Source organism: Lissotriton helveticus, chromosome 10 (assembly GCF_964261635.1).
Source record: "Lissotriton helveticus chromosome 10, aLisHel1.1, whole genome shotgun sequence".
NCBI lineage: Eukaryota > Metazoa > Chordata > Amphibia > Caudata > Salamandridae > Lissotriton > Lissotriton helveticus.
Window position 1 is genome coordinate 940,646,629 of NC_136071.1, and position 25,293 is coordinate 940,671,921.

At 44.4% G+C, this 25,293-nt stretch overlaps 1 protein-coding gene across 1 annotated transcript in view; it reads right to left on the reverse strand.

Annotated features, from left to right (window-relative positions):
* The window catches only part of ITGA8 (integrin subunit alpha 8), a 713,969-nt gene that overhangs the window by 68,110 nt on the left and 620,566 nt on the right, over positions 1–25,293 (reverse strand). The window contains exons 26-27 of the mRNA XM_078663606.1: positions 22,995–23,120; positions 8,780–8,893 (exon numbers count right to left, since the gene is read on the reverse strand). Coding sequence (XP_078519732.1) covers positions 8,780–8,893; positions 22,995–23,120 — 240 coding nt within the window. The remainder of the gene's footprint in view (positions 1–8,779; positions 8,894–22,994; positions 23,121–25,293) is intronic.

Here is a 25,293-nt window from a genome sequence, read left to right on the forward strand (position 1 = left end):
TGAAGAGAAGCCAGAGTATAATGCACCTCTAATAAATTGATATGCCTATGTGAATAAGTATCTGGCTTTCTCATACAACTACAAAACGGAAATGTTTCTAAACACACGTAAAACAAGGAACAACATGAAACACACACATTCCAGTGAAATTACTGTAGCCCAAAGGCAAATGTAACTGAGATAGCATTGGGCTATGCTGGTTACACACAAGCGCGTGGCAGACTGCTTAGTTTACATGTTATACAATCACATCTTTACTGACTCAAGTTACTCGTGACAGTTCAACCATAAAATAGACCTTAAGAACAATCATATACATTTGCAGAACTAATAAAATTACAGTAAATTGAATTTGTAAGTCATGGATTTTCTTTTAGGATCTAAATACATTTTTCTACCCATTTTCTTTAGGATAAAGAATAATAAAACAAGGAGAAAGTAGGCTAGTTACATCAACATTAATGAGCATATTTTAAATTTTGCTTCAAAGATTGTATTTACCCCATGTACCAGAAAGTTATTTAAAAGGACAAGGGGCAATTAGGAAAAAACAACACAATTGGTGTTGTTTATACATTTTATTACCTACAAAGCTCTCCACAACACTAGCCTTGCCTAAGCATTCACTTCAATCCTTCCAGACACCTCCACTCTGCCGGTCTCTCACTAGCACACATCCCACGCACATACACAATCTGAGCAGGGGGGCGCACCTTCTTGTACCTGGCCCCTAAAGCCTGAAACAACCTCCAACAATACATTAGAGCATCCTCCTCTCTTCTTGACTTTCGCAAGAATCTGAAGACCTGGCTTTTCAAGTAAGCCCCCACGGCTGGCCTCACACATCTGCTACAGGCCACCTGGTTACCCTCACGGATGATTAGTGTGCTATAAAAACACTGATAACATAACATTTGTTGATATAAAGTGATATTTCTTTCAAACACCAGTGAATGTTCCTCCCATCCTCAGTCATTCAGGTAGATGGCATCTAGATGTTGCAATGATTATGCAAAACACTGTTCATTCAGCGAGGTATTTGTTTTCTCATTATTACATCATTTGACATTTCAATAAATACATCTATTTTATTTTAAAAAACGCATTCAAATGTTGGGTTTGAAGAGACAACCAACAGCAAAATAGCCATAGTTTCTCAAAAGAGAGCAGAATTAAGCCATTACCTGGATAAACATTGTAGAATCACTTTTGTCTCTGAGTTCACAAATATTCACTTGACATGTATCTGAGGTTTCTGTTAGTAGTAATGTATTCTGTTCACTAGGTGAGATAATATGCGGTTAGGAGAAACGCCGGATGTATATGCATGTATGGCCAAGTTGCTCTGGCCATCAAAGCATTGAGGATGTTACCTCTCTTGACTGTGCTTACTAATCTTTATTACAAGTATAAGAAATACAAGAGGGTCACCAGACCATGCAGTGTTAAGAGCAGCAACTTATAGATGAGTATGCACACTGTGTTAGCACCATAGTTAAAGGCATCAAAATTATTTGGCATGCATATACTTTCCTTTAGCTACTCTGGGATTCTAATGAACACCCACTTCACAAATTAGTTTTAGTATCACATAGCATGTTGAAAAGCCCTGCACGTAAGCACTGTCATGAAACGTCACTGTTCACCAGGGAATTCTCCTCTCTCCAAAATATAAAGCAGACCAACACTTTTTGATATACATAAAGTCAGACCCAGTCAATAGCTAATAGTATAGGAAGCTGGTAGTAAAGGAAGCTGATGAAGCCCCCCTGAATTGCTGGGTGAGTCCTAGAATGTTCAGCTAGAATCATAACATTTGTCAGGCAGTCAAGCACCTATAATTTTACTGTTCAGACTCAACACTCACCTAGCCTTCATCATCAAGATTATTGAAAAGCAGTCTATGTATAGCTCCAAGATCACACCAATGCCAACCATTGCCAATTTGACTACCAATCTGGCTTCAGATCAAACTGCAGCGTGAAGCCATCTACCCTACAGATAATAGATGATGCCCTCTGGACCACAGATGAAGATGTCCATGCCTCAAGATACTGCTGGATATCTCAGCCACCTTCAACACTATTGACCATATCACCCCCATTGACATCTTGAAGTCTAAAATGGGATTCACTGGAACACCCTTCATTAGTTCTCAATCTGTCGATCCAACAAATCCCAATTTGTTCACCGGGGCACCTCCATCACCTGTGATTACCCCATGATTCCATCTTCCCCTCATCATCTTCAAGTTCTACATGGAGCTCCTTGTAACTCCTCTCACTGATAGCAGCATTGAAATGCACCCATGACCCACAACTCTATTTGAAAGCCTCCTCCGCTTGCAACATCCAATGCCTCAAACAATTCCTGCACCTCAACCAGACCTCAATGCCCACCTCCTACTGGAAGCTCATCCTCACCAAAACAGGAATTCTACTATTCACCCAAAACAACAACCAGCAACCAGTCCAAACCTGGGTCTATGACATGAAGGGGACAGATCCGAAGTCCAAAATTCATCAAATGTCACGTCACTCAGATTCACCTTGGAAACTGACCTCACTGATAAGAAATGCATTGCCAAGGAAGCCAAATTGGCTTAGTACGAGGAAAGCAAAACTCCTCCTCCAACAAAGTGACTTCAGAAGTGCTGTTCAAGCCCATATACTCTAATAGCAGATAGCGGTTTTGACGTGCTCCATGGCCTCCCGGGCTTGAAACTGCTTTCCTCTGAAGGGCATCTTAAACACCACAGCACTCCTCCCCTTGGGACTGAAGAAATATGAATACATAATCTCCATCCTGATAGAAATGTACTTTGCTCTCCTTGCCAGCTCATACCATCTTCAAAACCCAGCAGCATCTACTACAATGCCATCATTACCGCCACCCCAGCCTATCTGGCTATTACACTCACCATGACTGTTCACTCTTGGTACACCCACAGAGAGGACACTATTGGACTTGAAACAAAGAAGTGCAAAAAAGAAGATAAGGCAAAAGGACTTCTACATTCACCGATGCATGAACTTAAACGACATGCCTGCGCCGCCAGGGTGGTGCATCAGTGTTCAAATTTAGGTAACAGAGCAATAGCCCCCTCTAAGAAGTCTACATCATGGCACATTAACAGTCCACTTCCTTTCACAGAGACCAGCTACCCTCCAACCACTCTTTAAGGGTATAGTTCCTCTGAGCCTGTACAGAGCTCTTCTGCCTTTTAGCTATGTTTGTGCAATCTACAAATACTTCATGCTTATGTACGCACACACACATTCGTAGACACATGCAGTGTGTGAAGTAGTGTGGCTCACTGGTTAGAGGCGGCAGACCCGAGAGCAGAGGACGGCCCGGGACCAGGGTTCGAGTCCCGGCGCGGCAGGTTTCTGGACCAGGGTCAGCGGACTCGATAATTCTCTCGCCTCGGTGCCCACTCTGATCAGCGTTCACACTCGGCAACTCTGGGCATTAGTTTGCCTCATCTTCACTAACGGCCCCACCAGACCGCCGGGGATGCCTGGTCTCACCCTGGAGATACCCATTAAGGGACCATCTCTCAGGGAAGCCAGGAAGGGTTTCGCAGCGGTCGAAGCGCCTTGGGACCCTATGGGTAAGTAGTGCGCTATATAAATGCCTATACATTTACATTTACATTTACATGCATAAAACTGTTGCATAGAGAATGGCCGCCTGAAAAGATGAAAATAGAGAGATGCGAAACAGGTGGGTTCATTCAGCTGAGGTCGCTTCTAAGGGACAAGGGAATATATTTAAAAAACAGGAACTGATTCGAAACCTAACACTACAGGCTGTACATAGGTGAAGTAGCTCTCCTTACATTCACAAAGGTGTCCGAATGCTCCACAGCCTGTGATAATTGACATACATACACACAACGGCTGTCCGCTGTGCATAAAAAGTCTAAAGGGAAAACAGTACAGCTTTATAATTTTGGCTTTTGCTCAACAAACTATTCGGTGTCCTGCTTGCTCAGCAAGTCCCTATCCAAAAGATAAGTGATGCTAATCATATTTACATCCCCACTCTGAAGTGGAGCCAAGATGAAGTCTTCTTGGCCATCACGCAAGAGCCTTCCTTATCTTTGCTGGCTGCGGAGGAGGCCTAGGGATGCCATGTTAGCGCGGACACGGCCAATTATTTCACTTGGTTATCAGCAGGACGGGATTCCATGTCAGAATGGCAGGTGAGAAGCGCCACAAGGTTCACGAGCGCACAGCCAATGTTTAATGCGCAACGAGGGCTCGCGCACCACTGAACCTCCAATGACAGCTGGATTCTCCATAGAGTGCGCGCGCTCTGCTGGGAGGAAGCAAGAGGACCATTTGGTTTGCATTAGCCTCGCGGCCTTCCAATAAATCATGCTGTATATGTGGTTGGATAAACTGTGGATCGTAACAATATCTGTGCAGCACAATTACCAAAATAATTGTGTTTGGAAAAGATACAAATATTAATACAGCAAACACTGACAAGAGTTATGTGTAGACTTAGCCTGTCCAGTAAATGTCTTTTTTGTATCATTTTAATAGAAAAGCAACAAGATCTTAACCCTCCACTGTATTGTAGGCTCACAAAGCAGAAGTCTATAAAAAGGCTTATGAAACACGCTGTTCCACTGAATAATAGTAAACAATATAAACAACGCTATTCTCGTTCTAAAACCTTCACAATAATTTTACTCACACGCTGTATAATAGATTTACTGTATCGCTATCTAAATTACTTAGAGTAAAAATCCGATCTGTCAAACTATTGATCCAAAAGGTTGCCACTGGCGTTCATTGCCTCAGTGGCTCTTTGCATTAATGAATTGAGATCTGGTATATATAATGCAGGGTTGGCTAATACACTACCCAAAGTTTTATATTCGATCCTAAGAGGCACATAATTAATCTGGGGCATTTTCGTTAAAAAAGTTGGGACAGATCTCACCGCGCCGTGCTGTGTTAGTTTCAAAGTAAAGGGATACAACATATTTACATCAATATGTCACCTCTCTGTGCTTCCCCCTGCGCTGGTGCACAAACTGCTGCCATGCACCGCCACAGGCACCCTTGCACCATGGGGCAAGGATGCGTGCGTCGTTAGAGAGATTGTTTTTGTGCAGGAAGGGGCACCTTCCTGTACAAAAACAATAAATTGAGGTGATTTCCCCTTCCAATGTGTGCTGAAGAATGCATCACGCATTGAAAGAGGAATTAGACGAAGATAAATGAAAACATTTCTCCTCGTTGCACCTCACTACAACACCCCAGCCCTAGGGTGGCGTAGCATTCTGACGCATTCCCTGATTTACGATTTTTCGTAAATCTGGAAATGCATCAGTGGACATGGGTGTTTCATGGGGACACCCACAGCAACGCCCATGTCACGCCCCTAACGCGCAAAGTGTTGCGTGAACACGGGTGATATTTACAAGCACAGTTAAGTCACGCAGGGTGACTTTACCTGTGTTTGTACATATCACTCAGCAGGCTGCGCCACCGGTGGGTCACACAACGTGATGCACCGGCAGTGCAAGGGGCTTGTAAATCTGCCCCGTTGTATTTACTCATGCGCAGTTTGCACAGTGTACAGAATCCGCCTTTTCTGCATGGTCACCCATGATTTTTCACCTTTTGCTGGACCCTATTCTATTGCTGGATTTTAGACAAAAGCTGGGATTATTCTTTGAAGTGGGCAGCGGCACACAAAAGCAGGGCTTCAGTTCTCACTGCACCAGGACTGTACAAAGGTGGGGGAGGATTGGAAAGTTATTGTATCAATCTGGGAATGCTTTCTTACATTAAAGCTGGAGAATGGCCAACACATAATAATGACCGTGGTGTCCCTGAGAATCTACCACAGAATTTCTTGTGGTGGATTCACTGGATACTGATGTGTTGGCAGGGGATGGAGTGTTTGGTATATTTATTAAGAATTTATAAGAACCCCAGTAACTGTTTTCTGTTCTCAAACTTCACTCACATGCCACTGGAACAGTTGTCCAATAAGAGCAAAATAAAGAAATGGCTAAGTTTCAAATGCATATAGTGTAAGTGTTGACACTTGCAGATGCAAATAATGTGTGCATGTGGTGAGTAGGAATGCATATATGTTATTTCTCATTGTTCTGTCTTTGACGCTCTCTCAGTCCTGTCTTGGTCTCTTGTGCACCTTGTGTCTAGTGTTATGACAAGTGAACCCCCAGGCCTAGCCATCAACTTGACTATCATTATAATGGTCCTGGTAACGAAAGCAGCACGTTGGCGTTTAAGGAGAGTACCCTTTGGCATTTAAAATCAAGGATAATTATGGCTACCTTGATCTTTGAGAACAGTCAACTGCATGCTATAGAGTTTAGTGTATGCAAGGACTCCAGAATTTGGTTTTGCTGCAAGATGTTCTTGTGTAAAAAATAAAATGCAGTGTAAACCTTGCTCTACTGGAGGTATGCTATTAGAACTTTGTCCAGTTCATGCTGAAGGGATCCATCCATCCATCCATCCACCTTAACCAAAATATGTGATTATTCTTGCTCCCTCTGAACTGCTTTAATGACTGGTAGTAGTGGAAATCTGGTACATTTTCACTAGCGAAATCGGCTCCATGATATTAAGATGCCAAGTTAAGTTGAAAAAAACACTTTAGGGATCTGTCAAGGCCAAATAACTAATTGAAAGTGCTACAGACTATGTACATTTACATTTTCAATAAAGATTTGAATGCTATGTGGATAATTCACCTGGCCCTCGTTGCAAGAGGAAATGTAGGCTTCACTGACAGGTCTGGCTTCTCAAAAGTAGTAGAAATCATGAGGAGGTGGACAAAAGCCTAATGGACCAGAGGTCTGGATTGCCACTGTAATTTAAATGTGGTTGGAAAATCTTCAACACTACATTTTGTCCTGCCTTTCTTTCAGCCAAGAAAGTTTGTAGAGAATTGGATTGATTCCCCCATAAACGGATGTGACTGAAACAAAAATGCATGATTTGTCTACTTGTTACTTATGCAAACTCTGAAAGTAATTAGGGCAAAAGGTAGTATGTAGCAGCACATGATATGATGATGGATCCCACAGGAGACCCATAGAAGACCTTGTGAGTTTGGGCCTATAATGTGTTGGAGCACTTCCGTATTGATTTTGAGAAATGATTAGTATTTCTTCGACAATAATGTTTACATTATTGGTTTCAAGGCGCCAGTATGTTCAAGTAATGTCTGCTTTTATAAGAAGCACAGTTAGCGATTGTGAGAGAATAGGAAAGAGGAACTACACGTCTGACATGTATTCACTGGTTTAGTTTTGTGGAAAAGTGCAGATCCTGTCATGCTCATTCATATCTCACTTTATCCATTTACGTCTTAAAGCACCTGACATAGGCTCATTTTCTAATATTTGTTCTAAATATTCCATAAATCCTGTAGCAGAGGGGCTTGAAAGCTGCCAATGCTCTTTAAGCTTAAATATTTCGGTGTGAAACTGTAAAAAGCATCAGTTCAGTAAAATGATACATTAAACAATATACAAAATGTGCAGGAGACAGAAAATCAGCTGATGGTTACATTTCACTGAGAGATGGAGGAATTGGACTGTGCCATTATGTCTAAACAAAACCCCGCAAAAACTCACAGAATACGCTGATCAATGGAGGCAGCTAAGAAGAGCCACATGCAGGGGGTGGGTTCATATGAAACCCAGGGGCTGACTTAGACTCTGGTGTGAATCCCGCCAGCCCCCAGATCAGTGGTGGACCTGGCCTCTGGCTCCATTGGTGCTTTTAGTGCACCTTGTCAGCCTGTGGGGGATCTCTGGTCTCAATTCAGAAAGGTAAACTTAGACTGAAATATAAGTTTAGACCTGACATCTGAGGCTTCAATTCACAAAAGTAAATAGACTTCAGGTCTAAGTTGACCTATGCGAATTAGGGACTTAGACTTCAGGTCTAAACTTAGATTTCAGGACTAGGTTTACCACTGTGAATTGGGCTCATTGTGCCTACAGTCCTTCCTCTAGTGCTGCAGATGGACTGTAGGCACAGCTGAAATACCAAGTGGGTGTTGCACCTTTTTTCTTGGTCAGCTTGAAGTTCCATTTTGCTTGTCAGGCAAAAATTCCCTAAAAAGGATACTCATGCACAGAGAGATTTCTCCCTGTGTGTTGATGTCATTGTTTGTTTTACCTGCCCGGGTCTGCCATGGCAGACCCAGGCAGGGGCTTGACCACTGTCATTGCGGCCTGGTACCTTGGTGGGGGACGGTTTTCAGATGGAGGAGCCTGGTGAGATTTCGCCATCAGAAACCCAGGGGCTCCCTTACCTCTAAAAGAAGTTGGGGAAGTATGCAACGGGTGGGTGAGGGAGTTTCTCCAATGTTTTATGCAGCCTGGGGCATAACGCAGGGGCCCCCAACCTTATATATGGAACACCCAGTCCTTCTGGGTGCCCGATTGAGCTCAAGACCAATGCATATCTGTGAGATATGAGAAACATAGCAGCCCCTCATCACATTTGCAGGGGGCCCCTGTCATGTTGCATTATGCCACTATGTGTAGTTCCCCCTGTCAAACTCTAAATGGCTGCTCAGTCTGGTTTTATATCTTGCATTTTGTGTCAAAAAATACATTTTGAATATATGCTTGGCAGTCTATAATTTGAAATGATCTTTGTAAAAATGGCATTTATTGAAATGGTTCAATACTCTAGATGTCAAGACATGCTGCTACACAATGTCCCATCGCATATTTTTAAATAGTCTGTGTAGTGTGGAGCATTACCTGTAGAAATGTTTGAGCCCATAAACGGGATCTGACTTTCAGCACTGCGCTCTGTCCTCCTTCTAATCGTCCCACGCGACACGATATTTTTAAACATTTGATATTTGAACAATTCTGTAAAAAAAAAGGCAATTAGATTAAAGGACTGGCCTGTAAACATTGGAAGGACATCAAGGCTTCTCAACAAGTTATTATGGAAGAATGTTCTGGAACACTCACAAATAACCATGACTGCTAATTTATTCTTCAAAATGCTACACATCACTTTTCATTTCTGTATATTTCTCTTTGATGACCGAGGAACATTTGGCTATGGGATGCAAGTTAAACCTTCAGCTCACTGCTTGCCAGCAAACTCCTGAATGCAATGCTCCCCTAGTGGGTGTTATGGTGGTCCCTGCCCTGCATGTGGTACATTTATATAACCCCATTTTAAAAATGCAGAGTTTAACCAGTTGTTTTCAATTCAAATGCTGTCTCTCTGATGCTGTCTAAAACAAAATGTAATAAAAACAAAAAGATAATGAAATCGATGAAATCTTTATGATCACTACTTATGTACAGAAACACAACAAACAGTCGATGCAAATGACATACCAATAGCTGATACGAAAGAAAGGAACATAAGGAACAAAGAGACCCCAGAGATGACAGGATGACAGGGTTGGTCAAAAAGGTGGTGGAATCGCATGTATACACAGGAGTAACCTCTCTGTCCTGAAAGTAACCTCTAACCTCCCTACCCTCCCCAACCTCCTGTGAATACATCTGCCTCGATATTATCAGTGATGGCAAACCGATATGCTCTCTTCACGGCATTTACCACCCACCAGGGGACAACCTTACCTTCTCGCAACAAATCATGGATTTGATCACCACCAATTCCGGGCGACAACTCACACAAATATACCTTGGCGACTTCAACCTCCACTGGAACGATCATAATGACGCGGTGGTAAATAGTCTTAAAAATTTCCTCGACGCCCTTGACCTCACCCAAGTATGCAACAGCCCGACCCACGAGAAAGGCTCTATCCTTGACCTTATCATCTCCAATGAGGACGCTATCCAACTCGAATCTATCCAACCCTGTGACTGGTCAGATCATCATATTGTCACATTCTTCATCAATGAAAAAGTCAAATTTAACCCGGTTCAATCCTTCAAGCCCAAAGTCTGGAAAAGAGACCTGAAAAAACTCAACTCAAACTCTCTACCTCCCAAAAGCTGCAACCTCCTACTTCCTCCTATCGGCGTTATGGATGTCCAATCCTTGACGGAACACTATCTCAAAGCTATGACCTCTATAGTTAATGAAGCTGCACCTATGCAGCTAAAAAGAGCCTCCACAAAAATGTCCAATCCTTGGTACGACGGGAGTCTCAATGACGATAGACGGGCCATGCGAATGGCAGAGCGCACCTGGAGTTCAGCTCCCTCCACACTGCACCTAAAAACGCTGAAGAAAAAGAGAAATGCCTACTTCAGGAAAATAAAACGATCAAAATCAGATTTCTTCAGCCGTCAGCTCGACCAAGCCAAAAATCGTCCGAGAAAGCTGTTTGAGCTAATCAGAACACAATCCAAGGAACAACCACAACCTCTCAGCACTTTGGGCGAAGCACCCTCCTGTGAAGACTTTGCCTCTTTCTTTATCCAAAAAACCGACAATATAAAGAACGATCTCCTCATTGACGTAAGACTTTACCCCAAACCCCACTGCACAGCTCCCACTGAACCAAAAAACAATGCTACATGGTCATCCTTTGTCACCTATTCGGAAGAAGAAATTGGCAGACTGCTCAGCACTGTGAAACCAGCCAATCACCTCTCGGACCCCCTTCCTGCCAACGCTGTCAAAGACCTTACCCCGTCGATCCTCCCACTCTGGACTAAAATTATCAACAGTTCACTTCAACAAGGGACCATCCCCGACTCCCTCAAAGTTGGACAAGTCACACCTCTACTAAAGAAACCTTCAGCCGACCCCTCTGATCTAAATAATTACCGTCCCATTACCAATATTCCGACTCTTGCCAAACTGTTGGAAAAATGCGCACAAATACAATTGACTAAACACATTAATCAGTTTGATCTACTCAACCCTCATCAATCAGGCTTCAGAGCAGATCACAGTACAGAAACTGCTATGACTCACATAATTGACGACGCCCTTCAAATCCTAGATCAAAACGATACCTGCCTCCTCATCCTTCTTGATCTCTCTTCGGCATTCGACACCGTCAAACATGAGAATTTACTCGATCTATTAAACACAAGAATGGGTCTATCTGGAACTGTGCTCAAGTGGTTCACGTCCTTTCTACACAACAGATCGCAGAAATTCAAGAGTAACAACTTGATGTCTTCGCCAATACCTGTATCGCTAGGCGTCCCACAAGGATCCTCCCTATCCCCTACTTTGTTTAACCTAGTTATGGAACCTCTCACCACCTTGCTACAAGCATCCAATGTTCACTTCCACAAGTACGCCGATGACACCCAACTTTATCTCAAATTACAATCACCCAAAGACATTATGCTCCTGAATTCAACGATCAGAAGTACCCAATCATGGCTGGCCGCTAATCATCTCAAACTCAATGCTCTTAAAACAGAGTTCCTCTTGATCTCACCTCCCGCGAAGATCACTACCGCTCAAATTTGGCTTAAACACCTAACGGCACTCAATGTTCATCCCACCATCGTGGACTCAGCAAAATCTTTAGGCATAACACTTGACACCAACCTCAACATGCAGGAACACATCAACAAAGCAACTAAGGGTGCGAACTACCAGATCAATACCTTAAGGAAACTCAAACCCTTCCTTCCAGCCAAAGATTTCCAAACTGCGGTACAAGCACTAGTCATCCCTGGAATAGACTACGGCAGCATCGCCCTCTGCGGTCTCCCCCTAACCACTACGGCACCCATAAGAGCTTCTCTAAACGCCGCAGCGAGACTCATCACTGGATCAAAAAAACACTCACACATTTCCCCTGACCTGAAAGCCCTGAACTGGATGCCTTTTGAAGCCAGAATACATCTGAAAATCGCCTGCATGACGCACAAGGCTGTCCACCTGAGCTCACCCGGATACCTAGCTCAGAAGCTGACGATTTCTGGAGGCTCCAGAAACACTAGAGGCACAAACAATCTCTTGCTAAAGCCCCAAAGATTCCGCAAGGAAAAAACCTATAAACGCTCCTTCTCAGGAATGGCACCCAGGATCTGGAACTCACTCCCCCCTGAAACCAGGCTCATCTCCTCTACCATACTCTTTAAGAAAGAAGTAAAAGCTATCCTCATGGCTAAATACACTTGAATTATTACTGGGGATGATATTTACAGACGCTGTACCATTCAGTTCTACTGATCTTTTTGTATTTTTGTATGACTCGTGTTATTGACCTACCTGATTGTTTACGCTACTACTTATTTGTACTTGTATCATTATTGATGTATCTGGCTGACTATGCTCCCACATGTACCTTCCCCACCCCAATTGTTATTTACTCACATGTTGTACCCTTCGTCTGTAAAGCGCTCTGATATCTGCAAAGATCTTGTTCGCGCTATGTAAAACTTTCTAAATAAATAAATAAATGGCCAGTCTCCCCCAAGGCACTGTACACAATCATAATCCAGGCTCAACGATTAATTCTAAGCTAGTAGTTGCAGGTGTGGCCAATGAAACTCATTTTCGAGGAACAGCACTTATTTCTCCTCTGCAGACTTGGACCCACAGCAAGAAAGAGAAAAATACAACAAGGGAAAAGAATGAGGAAGAGAAAGATGAAAAAACAGCGACAAAGAAACAAAAGCAAGAATCTAAAATAACCTAAAACAGTGACATAAAAGGACAGGGGGTGTATGGTGGTGGATGAAGGAGGCGTGAGGTGGAATCAAGACTAGACAGCTTTGGTATTCATCACCCTCGACATTTGATAGTGTCGACTGCAGGTTTCTGAGCAAATCTTTGGGCTACAACGCTTGGTCTTTTACACATTAAGCAGTGTCCTGACTCATTTCCTATCCTCTCTCGAGGTCGAACAAGGATTGTATCCAAAAACTGTTAACTGCTGCACTACATAGGCTCCTATGGAGGTTTTCTCTATGTATGTCCCAATGCAAATATGGATGTATGGTTACATACAAATGAATGCCACGGTATTCCCCATCGCAAACATAGGCCTTAATTTAGAGTTTGGCAGATGAGATACTTCATCTCAAATGTGGTGGATATCCTATCCACCGTGTTACAAATGCATTATAGCCTATGGCAAATGTGGTACAGATGATAAGATATCCACCATATTTTGACAGAGTATCCTGTATGCCAAACAAAAAGGCTCAAAGGGCTACATGTACAAACCCGTTTGCCAGTCGCAAATGAGCCTATTTGGGATGTAGAAAGCCCTATTTGCCACTCGGTAACCTATTACAAAATTGCAAATTAGGTTTGTGATTCAGCCTTGGCAAGGGTGTGTTTACAGCATCCCTTCCTAATACCGAATCACAGTGGTATGTGTAAATGTTGGGCGACAGAAATGCGGTTGCAAAATATTTCCAATATACTGCCAATTTCAAATTGGTGATAACCCATTGTAAAATGGAAAGGGGACTCCAAAGGCCCTATACCCCTTTGTGAATGTGGGTAAAATCATTAAAAAAAAGATGCAATGACGTGGCTGTAGTTTCATTTTGCCCATGAGAGCTTCTTTGTCTCTGTGCCCCATCTGTCATATGGCGCTTAAGCAGAGGCAAAAGAATTCCCTTATTTGCATAGGGCACACTCCTATATAAATAAGGGAACGTCCCCTGAAGGTTGCGCTAGTGCTTTAAGTATGCCAAAGCTATTGATATTATTGAAGGGGATGAACAAGCGTCTGTGCCCCCTTCTGTAATACCAAAGTTCCCCGGGTCCACGCAAAGTGGGCGCAAACGCCTATTGCACCCCCGGGGCACTTACTGTAATATGGCCCTTACGGTGTTCTTGGTAAGCGCACAGAATGTCTTTCTGGGTGAAACAGCTTGAGTTGTTAGGTAGGCTCAACCTTAAAAATCGCCAATAATGTTGATATCACAAAAGGAGCTGAGACATTGGGGAGGGATTGAAGGCACTTGAAAACTGATGCATAGAGGGTAGCATGCAAACAGAAGGCACTTGAAAACTGATGCATAGAGGGTAGCATGCAATCTATAGAGCAGAAGCTTCAAAATCCTACATTTGAGGCAGTGAATTCCCTCCTCTACAGTACTTAATGATGAGAAGATATTGATTCCCATAGAACAAGAAAGGTCAGATGGAATAATCTAATTCCATCTATTCCAACTATTCCTCTATTCTACACAATGTAAATATACACTAGAAAAAAAGTGGAGAGAATGTTGTGCATTCAGACCTGCTTTATCAGTAATTCTTTTTTACAGAAGTGCAGTTATCACTGTTACACAGTCCCCAGACTAACATCTAGGGTGGGTGCATGGTATGCATAAAAAATCTGATGAAGATAGAATTTACATCTGTAAAGTCATACAACAGTAAAAAGATGGGCAAAATGATAAAGGTATTAAATACTTTGATTGGATGAGCATAGGAGTGGTGATGAGGATGTTCCAGCTGACTTGTGTTGCCATACGAATGGTTACGGTGTACCAGAAGGACATTCTTTACAGTAAAAGTGTTGAGTACAAGAAAATGGGTTGAAAACATGTGGTAAAATGAAAGAGACTTGAGCAAACACGAGTTATGAGCCAAGGAAAACTGGAAACCAAATGAGCCTGCATGATGTACAATACAGCAATAGGACAGTTGTAACCAGATAGCTAGGTGTGGTATGTGTACAAATTGTCATAAAGATATAATGCTGCTAATAACATGTTTTCTTACAGAGAACTGTACATGTGCCTTGCATCCTATCCATGATAATTTGAGTTATTGACCAATGGCTTTATGCTGGGCTCCAGTATGAACTCCCTACGATATCTTGGTTCGCAGGCCATCTTGCCTAGCAACAGGTCACTAAGCGACTAACCCCGGTTACAGCTTACTAAGTGCTCTCCCTCAGCAATGGGTGGCCTTGCACCCTCACCCAGCAAGAGGTTGCCATGACTTTTCAAGAGGAACCAGCTGTATTTAGGCGTAAAGACAAAACCATCAAGTGTGTCATACTGAGAAAGGGAAGGACCATCTACATGTCTGCGATTCTCAAGCCTGCACATCCTGGGACATTCCCACCAAAAAACAGCTTCTCAGCAGTACATGTGGATAAAAACATACTATACAAAATGGTTTTGCAATGCTTGTCAAATCTGTGAACAGATAAAACTATAACTATACTATTCATTTTTTTAATTATTTTTCCTCTTACTTTGTTTGCCTTTGAAAGTATTTGCATTATTATCAGTCTTTCTGATCCATATATTCTGCAATAGGCTCTGGTAAAATGAATCCCCATCATTAGATTTCCTTCTTGAGTGGGGATTGATTTACAGTGTTCAACCCTGGTTGATTCTATCTATCTATCTATCTATCTATCTATCTATCTATCTATCTATCTATCTATCTATCTATCTATCTATCTATCTATCTATCTATCTATCTATCTATCTATCTATCTATCTATCTATCTATCTATCTATCTATCTCTATCTACATATAATTCACTGAAAAAACAAAGGTTACATGGACATTAAAGTTAGAAAATAGATTTTTAAAAATGTTACAAATTCACTGGAAAAAAAACAAAGTTTACAGAGACGTTATAGTTAGGCTCTGATTTCACTCTCACAATACCAGTGGAAATTCAGCAGTTTAGGTACCTGAGCTAACTATAACTTACTCTCCTGCAATGCACTGCTAATGACCTCACATACTACATCACTCATGACATGGTTAGTGACATCACTGATGACATCATCCAGTGAGTTTAAGTATTTTCTAAGAGTTTATGATTATTAAAGATATATTTACTAAGCTACTACAAAACTTAAATTAGTATCCTATGTGTACTAATAATGAGTGATACTACTTCTAAAATGTATTATTCGAGTGGCTTTGTGTATCTGTGTGTGTGAGTGGATATCTGAGTGGTTATCTGGGTGTGTGAGTGGCTGTATGGATGTGTTAGTGGTATGTGAGTATGTGGGTGAGTGAGTGGCTGTGTGCATGGCTGTTTTGGAGATTGAATGGGTGTGTGAATGATTGTATGGGGAGTTAGAGGCTGTGTACGCGTCTGCATAGATGTATGAGTGGCTGTCTGAGTGGCTGTATGGGTGACTGTGTGGCTGTGTGAGTGGCTATATGGGTGAGGGATTGGGTGTGTGAGTAGCTGTATGGGTGAGTGAGCAGCTGTTTGAGTGGGTGTGAGTGGCCGGTTTGTAGAGTGAATTTCTGTGTGAGTGGCGGGAGGTGAGAGTGAGTGGGTATGTGAGTGGTTGTTTGGATGTGTGAATGGGTATGTAAGTGGTTCTCTGGGTGTATGAGTGGATGTGTGAGTAGTTGTATGGATAAGTGAGTGGCTGTATCATTGGCTTTATGGGTAGGTGAGTGGGTGTGTGACTAGCTGTACTGGTGAGTGAGTGGCAGTTTGAGTGGCTGTATGGGTGAGTGTGTGGGTATGTGAGTTTCTTTATAGGTTACTGAGTGGGTGTGTGGGTGGCTGTAAGGGTATATGAGTGGGTGTGTAAGTATCTGTATGACTTGATGTGTGAGTAGCTGTATTGTGGGCTCTCCAGGGCTTTGTAAAAAATATGTGGGTGCTACTAAGCCTTCCATGAATGCAATACATCAAAATAAAATTAAAAAACAATCACCAATTATCCTAGTGATGAATGAATATAACAAATGGATATGCAGATTATCTTGAGAGTGTGCATGACATCCTGCTCACATGCGTTAAAGAGCTGAGGAGCACGCAGGTAACGACAGCAGAGTGTGTGTCACTGAACAGATGCTTACAATAGAATCCCAAAGGATGGTGTTCAGCTAGACATGGTGTCGCTGCAGAGTCAATGTGAGAAAGGTAAACAAACGATGACGCGCTTTAGCACCCAGGGTTGCTAAGTCAAAATGACATACACCCCATTACAAACCTCCAAGCAAGCACTGTGAGATTAACACAATGACGTAGGGGCACCAAATGTCACTGAACAGCAGTGACTAGGACAGAGCACTGCGTCTCCAGTAGCAGTGAGCCGGCGCGTGTTAGACAGGAAACAACACTTCCCAATAAAATACAGACCGCAGGAAGAGTCTATGTGACAGCAACGAGGCCACAACCAGCAGGAGCAGTAGAAGAGTCTGCTGAGAGAAAACAGCGAGATCTGCAGTCCTGAGTCACACAAATGCCAAAGAAGAACAGCAGGACCTCACCAAACAGCAGCAAGTCCTCCCAGTGATTCTCCTCCTGGTCAAAGCACCATCTTGCATCGCCAGTGAAAAGACAGGCTCTAGACGCAAGTAGTTGTCGAGGTAACTTTATTATCTCCAACCGGGAGAGAGCCCTACTGCCTAATTCAACCAACAATGCATGCTCTGGAAGCCGGACGTAGACAAACTCCAGAACCACATTCAATCAATCAATCGATCAATCAGGGGGTTTTAAGCATGCTACTCACCCATGAAAACTCACCCATGAGGGTCTGAAGGTGCTGGCGTGGGTGACGCAACTCCGGTCAGCTGAAGAACCAAGTCTTTGACGGTCTTCCTGAAGATGTGCAGGGTGGGGGCGCGTCTGATGTTGATCAGGAGCTTGTTCCACGTCTTGGCCATGATGTAGGAAAAAGTTCTTCCACCCGTTTGTGCTCTGCAGATGCATGGGGGTTCCGCGAGGGCAAGGTCTGTGGGTTGGAGGTTCCTCTTGGGAACGTCGAAGGAGATTCTATTGTTGAGATATTGGGGTCTGGTGTTGTGGAGGCATTTGTAGGCATGGGTGAGTATCTTGAAAGTTGCTCTCTTCTCAACAGGCAACCAGTGGAGGTTCCGCAGGTGTTGGGTGATGTGTTTGTGTGTGGAGGGATGTCAAGGATGAGCCTGGCTGCAGTGTTCTGGATGGTCTGCAGTTTGTGGAGTAGGGATTTGTTGATCCCAGCGTAGAGGACATTTCCATAGTCCAGTCTGCTGGTTATGAGTGCACAGGTGACTGTCTTCCTAGATTCGGGCGGTATCCATTTGAAAGTCTTTTGGAGGGTGCAGAGGGTGATGAAGTAGCTGGAGGTGTTGGCGTTGACCTGTCAGGTCATGGAGAGGGAGGAGTCGATTACGATGCCGAGGTTTCAGGTGGGGTCTGTGGGGGTGGGAGGGCTGCCGAGGGTGCTGGCCCACCAGGTGGTGTCCCATGCAGAGGGGGAGGGTCTGAGGATAAGGACCGCTGTCTTCTCCAAGTTGAGCTTCAGGCAGCTGCTGCTCATGCAGGATGTGACATCCTTCATTCTTTCCTGGAAGTTGAGTTTGGTGGTGATGGGGTCCTTGGTGAGGGATTGGATGAGCTGAGTGTCATCGGCGTTGGATGCTATGATGAGTCTGTGCTGTCTGACAATGACGGCGCTGGGTGCCATGTAGATGTTGTAGAGCATGGGGCTGAGCGATGGTCCTTGGGGTACTCCACAGTTGATTTCCGTAGGTTCGACAAGGAAGGGTGACAGTCTGATTCTTTGGGGTCTGCCAGTGAGGAAGGAGCGGAGCCAGTCGAGGGAAGTTCCCAGTATGCCGGTGTCGTGGAGTTTGGCTGTGAGTGTACACTGGGAGACGGTGTCGAAGGCAGCAGAGAGGTCGAGTAAGATCAGGTTTGCGGTGTGTCCTTGGTCGAGGAGGGTGCGGATGTCATCTGTGGCGGCGAGTAGATCTGTCTCGGTGCTGTGGTTGCTTCGGAATCCGGATTGAGAGGGTTCGAGGATGGAGTTCCCTTAGATTAATTTTGTGATTTTGTTAGTTGGGCGTTGACAGTCTTCTCTGTGACTTATCCGTGACGGGGAGGAGGGAGATGGATCGGTAGTTCTTGAGGTCCGTGGGATCTGCTAAGGGCTACTCGAGCAGGGGTCTGACTTCTGTGCGTTTCCATTCATCGGGAAAGATGCCGGTTTCCAAAGTGGCGTTGATGGTGCGTCAAAGCGATGGCGGAGGCGGCTCTGGGGTAGATGTGTGGGACAGGGAACCGTGGGGGCTCCTGAGTGGATGCCTTTCATGGTCAATGTGGTGACTGAGGTCCAGGAGGAGATGGTAGGCTGGCTGGCGTTGCTGGAGTAGAAAGTGGTTTTGGAGTCAGGTGTCTGGTTGATAAAGTTGTCGTAGAGGCCCTTGATTTTCAGGTGGAAGTAGGAGCAGAGTTTGTTGCAGAGGTCCTAGGAAGGAGTAATTTCCATGGCTTCGCTGGGGGGCTTGGTGAATTCCTGGATTACGCTGAAGAGTTCCATGGACTTGCTGGAGTTGGTGCAGATCTTGTTCTCGATGAAGATCCTTTTGGTGGATCTGATGCGTTGGTGGTATTCCGTCATGGCGTTTTTTGTAGGTGGTGCGATCTTCCACCATTTTGCTGTTTCTCTAGTTTTTCTCAAAACATCTGCAGGTGCGTCTGGATTCTTGGAGGTCGACGGTGAACCAGGTGGCCTTCCTGGGACGCTGTCTGTCGGGGTTAAATAAGGGTGCAAGCTTGTTTGCGTAGTTGAAGATCCTTCTGTGGAGTTCTTTGGCTGTGAGGTTGGCGGCGTCGATCGAGGTGGTGGGGGCATTGAAGTTGAGGGTGGAGTTGAGCTACTCATCAGTAACTTTGTTCCAGAGTCCTTGTGGGGGGCAGGGTGCAGGTATGGGTGGCGTGGGTTTTTTGGGAAAGGAAGTATACGCAGTGGTGGTCTGTCCATAGGGGTTGCATGGTGTGGCTGAAGTGGATGTTGTTCCCACCTGTGAAGATGGGATCAAGGATGTGTCCTGCCTTGTGGGTAGGCGTGGTGATGAGCTGTTTCAGTCCGATGTTGGCAAGGTTGCCCAGGAAGGTGGTGGAGTTTGGGTCACTGGGGTTGTCGGGGTGGAAGTTCAGGTCTCCGAGGAGTACGTAGTCCATTAAGGCGATGGCATGGGGTGCAATGAGGTCAGCAGTGGTGGTGGCGAATGAAGTGCTCTGTCCAGGGGGTCTGTAGGCGAGGGTACCGCAATGTGTGGTTCTAGGGCTGGTCTAGATCTGGAAGTGGAGGTGTTCAATGGTGGAGAAGGAGTCATTCATGGTGGAGGTGGAGAGTCGAAGGGAGCTCTTGTGTGCGATGGCGAGTCCTCCTCCTGGGCAGTTAGGCGGTCCCTCCACTGGATCTTGAATCCGTCAGGGATGGCAGTGGCGATGTCGGGGGTGGAGGAGTCGTTTGTCCAGGTTTCTGTGAAGAAGATGACGTCAGGCAAGAGGGTGTCAAGGAGGTCCCAGATATCTATGACGTGTCTGTGCAGGGAACGCACGTTGAGGAGGATGCATTTCATGGCTTCGTGGGTCTGGCATCCGACGTGGGGGCGGCGTCCATGGGGCTGCAGAGGGTGGTGAAGGACTGGCGGCAGTGGCAGCAGGAGAACTGGCTGTGGGTGGTGTTTAGCATGGACAGCTGGCAGTTAATGCTCCTTCCGGAGTTGAGTGCGAGGAGGGCCGCTGAGTCGTAGTGGTGGATGGTCCAGAGTCCCTGGTGCAGGTCGCGGTCGAGTCGCAGACAGGCGCAGATGGTCTTCCCTTTGGTGCGCCATCAGCGCACCAGTGGCGTGGCCGCCATTAAATAGGGGAGAAGGGAGGGAGATGCAGCTGGGAAGCGGGGGGAGTAGACACGGGTGCAGCAGCGGTGGGGAAAAAAGGTGGGAAGAATGGGCAGCGAAAACGGGCAGGGGGGCACACAACAAGAGCAAATGCTCAAAAGATTAGGGCAAAAAACAGTGAGCAACAATGCAAAAAAATACAGAGGACAATGGACAAGAGGAGGAGAAGCAGGTTGAGATGCGAGGCTGAGCGGGCGCAGGTCTCAAACCGGGGTCAGCGGGGTGCAGGAGGCAGAGGCATTCCAGGTGGAGCTGCACGCCTGGAAGAGCAGTATCCTGGCCAAAGGTCAGGGGTCCTGCTCGCTTGGGCTCGCAGCGGCCACCATTAAATAGGGGAGGAGGGAGGGAGGCACATTAAACAGACTCCCCAAACTCAACACAATTTGACAAGCAATTGTTTCAAGAACATATTTGTACACTGTTATTATCAAGCTGCCAGGGGAAGAGAACTCTGTCAATTATTTTTGTGCTTTGTGTAATAACATCTGGCTTTTTTGCATATTTGGATTTATTGAAGTTGGCCGCATATTGATATTTCTGAAATCTTGCTTTCTGCATGTGCATTGGCTTCTGGTTAAGTTTCCATAAGACATAAGACATTTAAGAGCCAACAACTAGCAGTATTGACTGGATCTCTGAGCAGTAATACTACTGTATACAATCTTGGAAGCTACTCAGGCCATGTTCCTGTAAATATCCTAAAATACAGGATTAAGCTGGTAACTGAATCTATATCATAGAGGAAGTGTCAATGCAGAATTAGAAATATTTGAGGAAGACAAGGAAACCAAGAAGGAATATTCAAATGATAAAATTATTTTAAATATTACCACCTTACACGTGTAAGGCTGGTATCCCATTGAGCTGATTGTGGTTAAATGTGGCTGATAGTAAATACTTCAATAACAGCAGTGGTGGGTAATTTTTAGCAGTGAGCGAGTGGCGGAGGGCACACATACGCACTCACTTACTCACTTACACCCATGCATTCACACAAGCACACACGCACACTCACACACCCATTCATAACACTCACAACAAATTAATACATTTATATGCACACACACCCACACGCCAAACATTCAAAAACCTAAACCTTACTAGTCCTGCAGTTCCTGGATAGGAAAACCTCAGAGGTCCCAGGAGAGTTGAGCACCGCTGCAGCCACGGTCCATGCAGGATAGAGCGGTGGGGCCGAGTGGGGGATGGGGGGGTTTCGACAGACGATGACGAAGGAAAATTAAATAAATAATTAGTTTCCCCTTGTCATCGTCCGTCATAACCCCCCCTTCTCCCCCTCAACCCAGCCCCACCACTCTTCGCTGCACAGGCCATGGCTGCACTGCTGCCTTCCATCATTGGCTGTCCCAAGGTCAGCCAATGAGGGAAGGCATCAGTCCCTCACTCGTCCCAGATTGGGATAGGGTCAGTGAGATGGCTGACACCGACCCACTCTATGGCGAGGTGTAACTGATTGACACTCAACACTGGGCATTCAGGGCTTAAAACTGTTGCCAAGTTCCGAGGCAATCTGTAATGCTCCCCTTCAACATGAGGGTAGAGGCCTTGAGGCACTTTTGCCAGGGTGAGGGCACAGGGCTGTGAAATCCTCAGCCTGGCAAAATTCAGCTCAGTCAGCCATGAGCATGTGCATTTAGCACAACATGTCCCTGGTTGCCTGACCTGAACAAGAAGATTGCCCAGACTGAACTTTGTTCAGACTGCCAGACTCTGCTTGCCAGGAAAAAGGTCGGGGCATGGCCCCTCAGCCCCTCCGGACGGACTGCTGCTGTTTAGTAACAACTATGCTATTCATGCCCCTAGATCAACTAAAGAAAAGAATACTGTGCTGGTTATCATCACATCTGTTAAAAATAGATGTATGGCTAGAGTAATCCAACAGGTCTAAATGTAAACCCTTGTGCAAATTGGCTCTGTGCGGTTATTTGCCGATCAGGTTGTGCAAATTGGCTCAGGTCTTACACCAAGTGTATAAACAGGATTCACTACAGGGAAGAAACGTTAGCGGAGATGAATGGCTGCACACTGCGTTGAACACAAGTAAACTGCCCTAGCCCAATTTGTTGACAAATCATTTTCAAGGTTGAAATTCTAAATTTCTTCATGCATCATTTTAGTGGGAGTAATATGAATACCCCTGGATAACGAAATGCCATGCATAGCACAAAAGAAGTTCTGGATTCCAGCAAGCTTTGCAAATTAGGTCCTAATAGCACATCAACTATGAGTAGTCAAGAAACATACGAAGTAGAAAGCATCAGAAACAACAAGGCATTGGTTATCATGAGGCTTCCCATCAGGGAGTAATGTACAAGCATAAGCGGAAGACTGGGAAATATATGGACTGTCAACTCTCCTTATATGCAGGTGAATTTATGACCCTCCATGATAAGTACTTGTACTCACCAGTATTTTGGCGTAGTTGTGCCGTATAGACTCTGCCACAGTGACATCCCTCCTACTCACAGCATGGGCAACAGTAGAGTTTTTCAAAAAGGCAGGGAATTCGGGAGTATCCTCTGTAGCTGTCATCTGTGAATGCGACACAAATGTGAAAAATAATGAGCCAGCAGGAATTACTAAACCAGATTTTATTTTACTCCTCCCCTGGGTCTCGAACTTTCCATTTCCATTGTTTGTGCCTCACTATAAAAAGCCTGCATATACTTCCTCTTCTGTCCCATCAATTTTGTCTTAGGCAGCACAGCAGGCCTCTGTCCAGTTCTGTGTATTGCACTGACAAGGATCAATTATTTACCCAGCAGTCCATGCTGGGCACAGTCACTAAACCATATCTGTTTTACTTCCCCTCGCTTCCTGGACTATAATGACTTTAGCTGCACCAGAAAACGATGTGTATGTCTTCACAGTATGAATATTGTCTCTGTGGTAGTAGGAATGAAGGTGATACATCTGAATAAAAAACATAATAGCCATGTTCATGGTTCACAGTAAGTTCATCTGTGTTCTCTGCAATGCTAAAAGTGTAGGAACCACTAACATCTGAGCTTTAATGTCAGCTCCAAGGGAAGCACATTCAAGCTTTGCTCCCTCTGAGCAGAAGAAGCTAAAAAATAGATGCATCCCCCTTTGAAACTCTAAATGTATTTTACCAAATCTGTGAGCTCTGTTAAATCCCGTTTTAGTCGTAGCTGCATGTTTACAGCTAACATATGTTTGCATCTTTATGTTTACAGATAACATATGCTTACTTCTTCATTTACACCTGTCAAAAATACAAAAACTAAAGCAAAGAAGCGTAAAGGATCTGCTTTAGAGAAAATGTACGCCATGGCAGTGCAACCACAAAGTGATACCCCATGCTAGAGGTGAAAGTGGGTGGTGAAAGCAAATTATGCCTTGAGAGCTTGTCATTGACCACAAACTTGTGAGTTTGTGGCCATTCACAAACTACTCTGATGCTTAACAACTTTGGAAGTGGTCAGAGAGTTGCTTCAGCAGAGGTCTGGAGTAAATCCACTGCCAGTCTGGGATAGGGAACAGAACACTCCCTAACCCTCGGTGTAGGGGAAAGGGTTTCTCCGTGGTGAAACATGTTTTCCTATGCATTAAAAAGAACAAGAAAAAAAAAACAATTGCACAGATCATCTGCCTTTCCCCAATGCAGAAATGTACTGTTTGTACAGCTGCAAATTGGGGGAAATAGCAACATACAAAAAAAAACAGCATCACATGACCCTTCTGGTTTCTCTCTGTACCACTTGCCTCAGTAACATCATATTTGGATTCTCCTAGCCTCTGAATACAGAAGACACAAGAGATACACAAGTGTTATTTATCTTCTCCCCTCTCCTCCAAAATAAAATCTTTAAAAAATCTTTTTTCTAAAGGGCAACTTAAAGGTCAGTTTCAACTTAGAGGAAAATATAAGAAAACCACGATAGGAAAGAAAAAAGAGCCCTAATTCAATTTGCAGAAGTGAACAACTTTGGATGACCCGGTCAGCATTACAAAAGCCAGAAAATGCTGTTTAAGCAAGTTCAACTTCCTTTGAACTGCCGGAGCACCTCTTAAAAAATACAATGCATTGACATTATTACATCTGAGCACTAGTATCATTAGTACAAAGGCTTAAAAAGGAAACCATGACGAAATGTTTCTGCACCAAAAGAGAATATGAACACCTAGTAAAGACAGAAAGTCACATTGGTGCAAGTAAAACGTAACAACTAAGAACAAGGTCGTGCAAAATAGGAGTGGGATTTAACTCAGAAACATGGTCAAGAAAAGATATGCCTCAAAAAGGAAGGGTATGTTAGCCAGCAACTTCTGAATTATGTGACCCCTAAAAGTCAGAAAAATGTGTTTAAGACGCAAGGCAAAATGGAGACCGTACTGAGGTACTCACTTTGTTTGAGACATTTCCTTTTTGCTATTACTAGTCATAAACCTTTTCAGTGTATTGTATAGTGCAGCACTGTTACTTATGTAACGCTTTCTTAGACTTGTGAGGCTGAAACTATTTTACAGATAAAAGAGTGTCTACACTCTTTGTTGTGCATGGTTGTTAAGAAACGAGTTACATGGGGGCATGGCCTGACTGGCTAAGGTGGCGGACGCCCCTCCGTGAGCTCATGATCCCCGGAGGTGAATCTGCGACACTCTGGATGCTGGTACTGTTGATCCTGACCCCTGGGTACCACTAGCATCCCTCTTACCCCCTTGATACTGGTGGCCTTCCTTT